Source organism: Tupaia chinensis, unplaced genomic scaffold (assembly GCF_000334495.1).
Source record: "Tupaia chinensis unplaced genomic scaffold, TupChi_1.0 Scaffold143921_1, whole genome shotgun sequence".
Taxonomy (NCBI): Eukaryota; Metazoa; Chordata; class Mammalia; order Scandentia; family Tupaiidae; genus Tupaia; species Tupaia belangeri.
Window position 1 is genome coordinate 1885612 of NW_006203772.1, and position 11719 is coordinate 1897330.

Below are 11719 nucleotides of genomic sequence, written 5' to 3' on the forward strand. Positions count from 1 at the left end.
CGAGAGGAGAATGGAGGAGAAGGGATTGCGGCGTGACCATCCCCCCTGGGGGGTGATTTCTCGCTTTCTGTCTCTATGTCTCTCTCTGTCTGTCTGGCGAGCGCACGCGCCCTACAGTGAAAATCTCTCCAAAAAAAATATATATATATCATGCTGAATGACTTCCGATAAAGCCAACAGTAAATGTCTTTATGGTTAAAATTATTGTCATCTGATTTTCTGTTAATTTCAGCTGACAATATTTCAGTACACCATGTAAATGATGTAAAACACTTTTTTCTAGTAATAGTCTAAAGACATAAAGATTAAAATAAACCTCTAATATTTTAAAAATGTTTTTCCCCTCAGAATCAAACCTGGATGAGCAGCCACAAGTCTCAACTAGCTCTATAATAGACCCTGACTCTGAGGTTCCAAGAAATATGGTGGTGAGAAAACCTGCAAAAATAGTTTTTGGTTTAGATGAAACTGAACCGAAATCAAAGCTAGAACAACCATGGAAGAAAAATCTCTTTCAAAAAATAGAGAAAAGAGCCCAGGCAATGCAGCAAAAAATAATAGATAAAGAAAATATGATGAAAGAACTAGAAAAAAAGAGTGAAAAAAGACTCCCTAGGGATAATTTGGCCGAAGAGTGGTTTAACACTGAAAGCATGACACTCAATACTCGTGCATATTTGCTTGACAAACTTCTACCCACCTTGATTCCTGGAGTGGAAAAAATGTTAATGCAAGAGGAAAAAAAGAAGCTTTTGACAGAAGTTGATGTTCCAACCAAGTTTGATCCAATTAATCGTCTGGGAGAATATTTAATGAGAAACAATACTTATTATGTCAAAGACCAAGGAATGTCTGGTTACCAGAGGGTGATGAGAGAAGTCACAGAAAACCTGAAGATACACGTTCCTGACACTATCTGCAACAGGTACAGTTTGTCATTTTAAAAAATTATTTAAGATAATTATTTATTTAATTTTATTTATTATTATAGTTTTTTAATCTGACCAGAGAGAGACAGAGAGAGAGAGAGGGAAAATGAGAAAGCAAACTGCCAGGTCTGGTACACGAACCAGTCAACCATGTGGGAGAACAGAGCTTTAACAATCATGCCGCCTTCAGACCCCTATCATATTTTTAATTGAGGAGCCATCTCATTATATTGAAAACCTAGTGGAACGATAAGTAATCACCTAAGTAGAACTTAGAAGAAGTGATTTTATAGATAGTGGGAATGTGTTACGGTAAAAAATATGTTACTTTTGCTATTTTCAAAGCACTGTGAAAACTAATGAATATTAAATAAGTTATTTTTATTAATAGATTAAATTATCTCACTAAGACTCCAAGTATAATTTCATTTGTGTATTTATATGTCTCCTTGCACTGGTAAGTAAGCTATATGAGAGTTGTGGCTTTAGAAATTTTTTAATTTCCAGGACCAGCAGATGGCATAATGATTACATTGCTGTACTCTCATGTAGTCGACTAGTTCTTGAACTGTGGTCTCCCATGTGGGAGTCCAGTGCCCTTAACCACTGTGCCACCTGCTGGCCCCCTTACTGAGTTATTTTACAGTAAAATCTTAGTTGATTTCTTCGGTTTCCAAAGGAGACAACCATATTGTCTGTAAATAATAGTACTGTTTCTTCATCCTTTTCAACTTTTATGTATCTAACATGTTTCTCTTACCTAACTGCATTGGCTATTACCTCCAATACCATGTTAAATAATTGGCATCCTTGTCTTGTTTACAACTTTAGTAAACTTCTTTCATGAGAAGCTTTTAAAAATACATTAGTTCTATTCCATTTGAATCTTAAAAATATGTATTTTATTACAATATGAAAAATGTACCTAATTTCTATCTTACAGAGTGATTTTTAAAAATCAAGACTGATCATTGAATTTTTCACATGCTTTTTCAACACTTATGGAGATGGTCATGTGTTTTTTAACTTAGATCCATTAATGATGAATTTTATTAATAGATGTCCTAATGTTGAACTATCTTAGAATTTCTGAAATAAATTCCACTTTGTTGCTATGTCTTTGGTTACATTGAAATATGCTTCCTACTAAGATGACAGAAAAATATTTTTCTCCTTTTAATTAGACTTTCAGAATATTGTACCTATATATGTACATCATCTTACCTGTCTATCTATCAGTAGTTGCTTCCATGACAGCAAATGAAAAAAAGTTTCTCTTTTGGAATAGCATTCCTTTTTGATTATCATTATGAGATGAATAGCTTTTAAGATCTATTCAATATATTTTAAACATTTTTTTCTTTTTGATGCTCACATTGCCCAACTTTGGCTCCTGTGTACTTATGGCACTACTCTTTTAGCCTCTGAAAAATTCATACCTTTTTTTTTTTTCAATTTGCCAGAGAGCATGTGCACTTGCTGGAGAGAGAGAAAGAGAAAGTGAAAAAGCAACTCCCACGTGGAATAGCACACAGCAATCCCTTCTCCTCCATTTCTTCCTCCTGTTGGGATTTCAGGCATATAAACACACACACCTTGAGTATTTTTCAAGCCACTGGGTCTGGGGCTTCAATCACGCTGGCCATTTGTGATCCAGCCACTTTAACCATCATGCCTAAGGCTAGCCCACATTTTCTTTTAAGCACTCCTGGACCTTTTTAATGGTTATCACTCATCTGGGAGCTAAAGATGCTCATAAATATTTTATTATCATTGCTTCTAGACTCATCAGGACTAAGAAATATAGTTTTTAAAATAGCAAGTTCATATTGATAATTTCATATCAAATACATCTCAGGGTTTTACCTAATGTCCTTATTTTATATTCATATTTCTTTTTATATACTGAAGACCTCGGTTCCTAACAATATTGAAGTAATTACTGTTTTTTTTTTTAATCCTTCAATTTAAATAAAATATCTTCAAAATAATAATACCATAAAGTCTACCAATAACAGGAATACTAAATGAGGTTTTAGATTTATTTGCAGCTTTTTTGTTCTTAGACTATATCCCATCAAATATTTAAAACATTAAACAATACAAAAATCTGAAGAAACCAGGGTTAAATTCCATTAGACCAAAGAAAAGCCTTTGTAAACAGGGTCCTGTCACACTGCAATTTTTCTTTCAGTCTTCCAGCTAGTCTGGATCACCAGCATACCCATTTTCCTTTAGCCTTTTTGGTAGCTAGGACTACTGGCTTGTGCCATTGTGCCAAGCTGAGTAGCACAGGGTGGGACAGGAATCAAACCTGGGCCTTCTATGTGGCCTCAGTCCACTGAGTGGCAGCATCAACCAGCAAGCATATCACGGCTGAAACAATATTTATGATTTTGAGTTATTAAAAAATGTAATAACTACTCTTAGATCTTGAGCCATAAAAAACAGGCAGTAGGCCAAATTTGCTACTACTCTCCACTTCCTCCTCTCCACCCCAGATGTAGTTTGCTGGCCCTGACCCCTGGTGTAAATTATGTCTATTAGATCTCTTCCATATCTAAAAAAACAAACAATGCACTTTGAATCTCTGAACTTCCACCTGAATTGTATTTTCCTTTGAACATCTGGCATGGAGACTCACATTTATAAAGGAATCTAAAATTCTCTGTGACTTGTTTTAGTGGCCTTCCTGTGGGGTAAAAAACTAATTAGAAGCTTTAGAGTAACACTTTTGGAATTAGGCTTTTGTATACCTACAGAATAAAGTTGGGACCAGCAGTTAGCGTAATGGCTATGTCGCTGGACTCCCACGTAGTTGACCGCGGTTCGAGTCCCGGACCCGGTGGCTTAAACTCATGCCGGGCGCGTGTGCGTGCGTGCCCAAGATCCCAAGAGGAGAATGGAGGAGAAGGGATTGCGGCGTGGCCATCCCCCCTGGGGGGTGATTTCCTGCTTTCTATCTCTCTGTCTCTCTCTATCTGTCTGGCGAGCGCATGCGCCCTATAGCAAAAACCTCTCCAGAATAAAGTAAAACGTATGTGCAAAACTTTTGTTTCATGTTTGGACATGGAATTTTTGTTTTCCATTGAAACAGTTTATCTAAGAGTGTGGTTCCCTACCAATGACATCAGAATCACCTGGGGTGCTGGGTTAAAAGTGCAGATTCCTAGATTCTTTCTCAGATTTTCTCAATCAGAACATCTAGGAATGCATTTAAAACAAGTTTCAGGAAAGGTTATTATGCACACTAAAGTCTCAAGACAGATGTAAGGAGAAACCAGATTAAGGGAGTTTTCATACTAGTGGAAAGTTCGAACAGCACACAGAAAGCAGTGTCATTAATTTTTTTGTTTTCACCACCACACAATATGGAACCTTTATTTTTAATGTGATATCTGTACATCAGGGAGATGAGAGTAATCCTTTTACAAATGGAGCAGATTTACTAGAAGAAACGACAAAAAACAAACTGGTATTTGATATCAATCCATGAATTTAAGCTTCATATCCAGTCAAGAAGTTTGATAAAAATCTCTTTCAGTTTTGCACCTGACTCTTCTGAGCTCTTTCCATTAGCCCTGTTATTGCTCGACAGGACTTGATGCTGGCTGATGACATGAGATAAGAAAGCATACTCAAATTTTGTGATTTTGCTGGGCTCCAGTTTATCAAGATTTTCTCACACCAGCATAGATAACTGCCATTTGTTCTTCAGTGGCCATGGGAGAAAACTGTCCTTGCTTCAGCGATTCAGTCAGATTCCCACCACAACTCAAGAGTTGTTGAGTGGCAGCATCAAGGTCAGAACAGAACTGAGCAAAAGCAGCAACCTCACCATACTGAGCCAATTCCAGCTTCATGGCACCTGCCACCTGCTTCATGGCTCGGGTTTGGGCAGCAGATCCGACACAGGACACAGACAAACCAACATTATGGCAGGCCGGATACCTTTATAGAACAATTGTGTTTCCAAGAAGATCTGCCCATCAGTGATGGAAATGACATTCATGAGAATGTATGCAGACACATCACCAGCCTGTTTCAATGACTGGTAGAGCCATCAGGGAGCCACTGCCAAAAAAAATCATTCATTTTGGTTGCTCTCTCCAGCAGCCGGGAGTGTAAGTAGAATACATTGCCAGTATAAGTCTCTTGACTGGGGGGGGAGGGAGGAAGGGGCGGAGCAAAAGAGACATCTGGTGATAAGCAACAGCCTGTTTGGATAAGTCATCATAGATGATCAAAGCATGTTTGCCATTGTCTCTAAAATACTCTCCCATAGAACAGCCGGAATAAGGAGCCAGGTACTGAAGTGGAGCAGCATCAGAATCTGTAGCTGACACCACAGTGGTGTATTCCATGGCATCTGCATTTGTAGACTTACAGTGTTCACCAACTGTGCAACAGTGGATCTCTTTTGACCAATAGCAACATAAATACAGTACAGCTTTTTGTTTTCATCAGTCCCATCATTGAAACATTTCTAGATGATTGTGTTGATAGCAGCTGAGGTTTTTCCAGTTTGTCTGTCACCAATAATCAGCTCATGCTGGCCACGACCAGCTGGTACCACGCTATCCACAGCCTTAATGCCAGTCTCTGTGCGGTTCTCGCACAGAGATTTGAGGAATGATTCCAGGGGCTTTTAGGCCAACTCGCCTACAGGTCTTGGAACCAAGTGAACCCTTTCCATCAATGGCATTACCAAGGGCATCTACCACATGACCCAACAGCTCCTCACCAGGAATGTCCACAGTGACTCCTGTCCTCTTGAGTTTATCATTTCCAAACACAGTAACACAAGCCTTGTCAGGTTCCAAATTAAGAGACATACCCTTTAAGCCTGAAGAAAATTGTACTATTTCTTCTGTTTGAACATTCCTCAGTCCATGTACTTGGGCAATACCATCACCAATACTTAGAATACGCTCAGTCTTTCCAAGGTCAACAGAGGTCTCAGCTCCAATAATTTGCTCTGCAAGAATAGAGAACATCTCAGCTGTGTGAGTCTTTTGAAGATGAGTAGTAGCGGCATGAAGATTCCTTGTGGCAATGAAGGATGATCCTAAAGCATTTTTGGAGATAAGCCCAGCCTGCCGAGGGAGGGCATGGGCCACGGCCACAGCAACGAGCATGGACAGCATCTTTTCAGCTTCTTCTCTGGTAGTTTCTCTGCAGCCACAGCCTCCAGACCGACTCCGTATCATTAAATTTACTAAATAGTTAAGGAATATTTCCACTCATCATCTGTACTTGTGGAGCATTAAATTCAGATGTGTTTAGATCTATTTCTATTAAAAAATGCTTATAATTTAGGATGTATTGTCAAGGTCATAAACTGACATATTAACAAATGCTTCCTCCTGTTAGAGATATCAGTACATAAAACTGTAGGCACTTATCAATGTCTATAATAAGAATAGTAATGGGCACATAAGACTCTGGTCTAGGTTCCATTGCCAGTCAATAACATGTTTGATGTTTCTTAAAGTTGGAGTTTGGTTAGGGTCATTTGAGGCTTGATAAGAGCCTTGTTTCCTTTGGTGCAATGCCAATTGTAGAAATGTCATAAAGAGTAAAGTAATCAAAGATGCTTTGATTTCCTGAATTGCTAGAATTAGGACTTCATTCATCTCTCTCTGGCAAAAATTCAAGATCTATATGTCAACAGATGACAGTGTCAAGCATTTGTAGAATATCCAGAAATTCCAAGGATGCTTTACAACAGCATCTTCTACTCCTAATGCCTACTGATTTAAAACTTGGATGCCCAACGATCTTAGTAAAAATAATCTTGCTTTTCAATTGTTAATCACATTATTGTTTTTGTTGTCCTCAATCTATTGCAGAGTCTTGGTGAAGTCCATTCACTTCAGTAATGAACATTTTCCTTATTTATATTCAAGAAAAAGACAATATTTTTATTTGTTTTGTTACAACTTTATGTTCTGGGAGCCAGTAGGTGGCGTGGTGGTTAAGAAGCTAGACTCAACATAGTCAACTGCAGCTTGAGTCTTGGACCCAGAGGCTTGGAAATCACGCCAGGCACGTGTGTGCACATGCCCAGATTCTGGAGGGGATAGTGAATTAGAAGGAATTGCAGCATGGTCATCCTCCTGGGGGGGATTTCTCACCTCTCTCTCTCTCTCTTTCTCGCAAGCATACACACCCTATAACAGAAAAAAAAAAAACAAAAAAAAAACGAAAAATAAAAAGCACTTCATGTTCTAGTGATAATGTTCAAATATTCATTTTCCTCAACTTCATTCAAAGTTGTCATCTGCCCACTTCTCAGGTCAAAAAGGGATTCATTTCTGTTTTATATCTAAGAATAATAGATAGAGAAGATGCTTCTTACTTACTTGGAACAATTTATTTTAAGAATTATTTTATTTAAATTTATTTATTTATTTATTTATTTAAATTTGACCACAAAGGGACAGAGAGAGAGTGAAAAAACAAGCTCCCAGGTCCGGGAATCTAACTGCAATAGCCATGTGGGAGTCCAGCGCCCTTAACCACCTTGTCACCTGCTGGCCTCACTTGGAGCAATTTTTATAGTAGTAACTGCTTATTATCACTGCTGTTTTACATATGCAGTATATTTCACTGCTTTTCATCAAGCTTCCTGAGAGACAGGTATAGAATCAAAATGAACAGTAATTTGTACATGCAGTTTTTTGAAATAGTAAAGTAGCTTAGTTTGTTTCATTTGCTTATTGTCATATTTTTTAAACAATTATTTTACTTAACTTTATTTATTATTATTATTATTTTCCAATTTGACCAGAGAGAGAGAGAGAGAAAGCAAGAAAGCAAGCCACCAGATCTGGGACTTGAACCATGGTCAGCCATGTGGGAGTCCAGCGCCCTTAACCACCATACCACCTGCCAGCCCCATCATATTTTATTTTTAATATACATTTTTTATTTTTAAATATCTTTTCCCTGTGATTCTTGATTCTTCCAGTGCTCGGGAATGCCTACATATATATGACAGGAAAAAGGAGAGGTTTAGGGTTAAACTAGGGTCATTTATGATAAAAGGGAGAGAAAAGAAAATGCAGAAATTGTCTTATTTTTCTAGGTCAGACATCAGCTCTCTAATCCTCTCCTTTCTGTGATACGATTAGGGAATGTGTATTTATAGCCCACCTTGGGTTGGCCCCATTGCTCAGCAGTTAAGTGTTGTACATAGAGAGCCAGATCCCACATGACTGACTGTGGTTTGAATCCTGGTCCTGGTGGCTTGAAAATCATGCCAGGTGTGTGTGTGCAAGTACTCAAAACCCAGAGGGAATGAAAAAATGGAGGAAAAAGGATTGTAGTAGGACCATGACCCGTTGGGAGATACTTTCTCTCTCTGTCTCTCTTTTTCTCTCTCATGTGCTCTAGCAATTAGAAAGAAAAATATTTGCTCTTAAAATAAGATTATAAACTTTTAAAAATATTTATTTAATTTATTATTAATAATAATATTTTTAACTTGCTATAGTCATCAGAGAGAGAGAGATGGAAAATGAGAAAGCAAGCCTCTAGGTCTAGGACTTGAATCATTGTTGGCCATGTGAGCGTCTAGCACCCCAACTATTACATCACCTGCTGGCCCCAGGATTATAAATTTTATTCTTAAAGATTACTTATTTAATTTTATTTATTGTTATTATTTTAGCATTTTAACCTGAGAGACAAAGAGAAAGACAAAGTGAGAAAGCAAGCCACCAGGTCCAGGACTTGAACTACAGTTGACCAGGTGGGAGTCCAGCGCCTTAACCACCACATCACTTGCTGATCCTAGAATTATAAACTTTTAATAACCTGATTGTTGTGATGATTATGCATGTTTATATATATATATATTAAAATCTGCAATACCATATGCCAAAAAAGGTCAATTATACTGTACCATATATTTTTAAAGTAAAACATTTTGAACAGTAAAAATAAAAGGAAAATGATTGATGTGAGAATGTCAGACTATTCCAGAGTAGTAGGGCTTATTGTACTATAACTTTCCTCTCTTTTTTCTATCAATCCTGATACATAAGATGCTAGAATGAGAGTTCAAAAGAATCAGGAAGTAAACACAAAAGACCCAAAACTGAAACTTGAATCTTTCCTTGCATGATGCATATCCACTGCTAACCAGGCAAATACCTCTGATCCTTATATCTGTTGCTTATTTCATAGTCACTATGGGCTCTGTGTGTACCTTGAGCTATCTTTTGGGCATTTTTCCTCTGACATTTTTATTAGCCTCATGTGTTAATAATGAAACATTTAATGCATGAAGAGAAAGAATCACAAAATATATATTCCAAAGAATTACTTTCTCTAACACAGTTACATAGTAGAGAATTATAAGTAAATACAAATGCTCAAACATTGAGGATATACAAACCAAATAAAATTTAAAAGGGAGTAGACAAACGCCTTTATTTTATTTATTATTTCTTCCTAAAGATTTATTTATTTTATTAAAAGAATTATTTTACTTTATTTATTTATTTATTTATTTATTTTTAATATGACTAGAGAGGGACAAGGAGAGAAAGAGAGAAAGAGAGAGAAAGGAGAGAGAAAGTGAGAAAGCAAGTTGCCAGGTCTGGGACTCAAACTGTGGTTGGCTCTGTGGGAGTCCAGCACCCTTAACCACCATGCCATCTACTGATCCCCTACAGATTTATTAATGTACAATGTTCAAAGAACTTATGCACACTATGTGACAAAATCTGTCGTGTGTGTTTCTACTAGAATGTGGTATCTGCAAAGAGTTATAAGATTTACATCAAAGTATTTAATTTGTATTTTTAAAAAAGCCTCAAAATGTTAACTCATCTTTACAAGATGTCAGCACTAAGACTTGGCAAGATAGAGGGAAGGTTTCATCCTTGATACGGGTCTTCCTCAGTTGCCAGGAGACAGAAGCTTCCTAGACAGTTGTCTGCTGGTACTCCATACCAGCTGCCACTCCTTTACTGAGCCAGGCCCTTGTGCTTATGTTACGCTAGGAAATCCTGCAGTGCTTTTCCACAAGTGACATTAGTAACATTAATCATTTTGTCAATCTGTATTAAATATCAGATTTTATCAATTCATTAAAACAGATTATGCTGAGAGTAAATGGATAAATAAGAGAAAGTCTTTTTTTTTTCAATTTAGATTTTTGCCATAGGGCATATGCATTTGCCAGAGAGAGAAAGAGAGAGAGAGAGGTAGAGAGAGAGAGAGAGAGCAAGAAATCACCTCCCAAGGAGGATGGCCACACTGTCATCCCTTTTCTTCCATTCTCCACTTGGGATTCTGGGCACACATGTGCACACACCCAGAATGTTTTCCAAGCATCTGAGTCCAGGACTTGAACTGCTGAGTCAGCCATACAGGATCCAGCACCTTGACTACCATGCCACCTACTGATATGAAAGAAATATTTTTTATAGTATTTGAATGACCATTTTATCCAATGGTATGTGATAGGATTTTTTAAGTTCTTCTTTTTTTTTTTTTTGAGAGGTTTTTGCTATAGAGCGCGTGGGCTCACCAGAGAGACAGAGAGACAGAAAGCAAGAAATCACCCCCAGGGGGGATGACCACGCCACAATCCCTTCTCCTCCATTCTCCTCTTGGGATCTTAAGTACGCACGCACATGCGCCCGGCGTGAGTTTAAGCCACTGGGTCCGGGACTTGAACCGCAGTCGACTACATGGAAGTTCAGTGACATAGCCATTACGCTAAAATAATTATTTTATTTAACTTTATTTATTTATTTGTTTATTTTAATTGACCACAGAGAAACAGAGCAACAGAGAGAGAGAGAGAGAGAAAGTGAGAAAGCCTCCAGGTCCAGGACTCAAACCGCGGTTGACCATGTGGGAGTCCAGTACCCTAAATCACCACCCCACCTGCCGGCCCCTGTGATAGGATTTTATCCAAATAGGTTCTCCTTTTGTTCAACCTGAAGCATAATGATATAGGTACACTGACTAGTTTCATATCAATCTCTAAATTGTACTCTGTTGTGTATGTATATATTCCATTTTAAATAGTTATGGACCAAAAAATCATGATCCCTTTGGGTGATATCCTGATATTCTATACCGCACTCTGCAACTTGATGTTGAATGAGTCGCTGGTCTGCTTCAGTGGCATAGAACATTCCTAATGTTAAAGAGACCTCAATAGTTTCTGAGTCAGGTTCTCTCCAGCTAGGGCTGGATACCTAGCAAAATGGCTTTACGAAATGTGATGGTCCTGGAATAGAAACACTAAGACTATCCAAGATGTCCAGAAATTCTGAGGATTTGCCATTTAATTCTATTAATTCATTTTAAATGATCCAGTAACTGATATCTTCAAAAGAAGATAGGATTTATCCATTTGTAGAAGAGGTTCTGGCTTTCTCATGGCTAAAGAACTTTCATAAAATTGTCTTGGTTTTTACATCTTCTATCTTAGTGTGTAGTCTTATAACATCAAAACATGCTTCCTGAGTCCTCCCCCAACTCCTCATGCAGAATATTCTTACTCTACTGTATTTTTCCAGAAAGGCAACTCAATTAGAATTCATCCATCTAATTTAGAAATAATAAATCCTTCCCATCAAGACCAACTTCTAACTTGGAGGCATTATATCTGAGCTGCCCGACATGTAGTGACAGTGCACTCAAAACACCAAGCCCTGACTTAGTTCACTCTAGCCCGATAGGCTGCATTCTCTTTAAAAATAATTAATTAATTAATTAATATTATTATGATTAAGTTTACTGTAGGGCATGTGCTCCCCAAA

General features: G+C 37.7%; 1 protein-coding gene and 1 pseudogene across 1 annotated transcript in view; one reads left to right on the forward strand and one right to left on the reverse strand.

Annotated features, from left to right (window-relative positions):
• The window catches only part of EFCAB5 (EF-hand calcium binding domain 5), a 155488-nt gene that overhangs the window by 21943 nt on the left and 121826 nt on the right, over positions 1-11719 (forward strand). The window contains exon 4 of the mRNA XM_006165478.1: positions 349-925. Coding sequence (XP_006165540.1) covers positions 349-925 — 577 coding nt within the window. The remainder of the gene's footprint in view (positions 1-348; positions 926-11719) is intronic.
• On the reverse strand, positions 4428-6076 carry LOC102470975 (ATP synthase subunit alpha, mitochondrial-like; annotated as a pseudogene).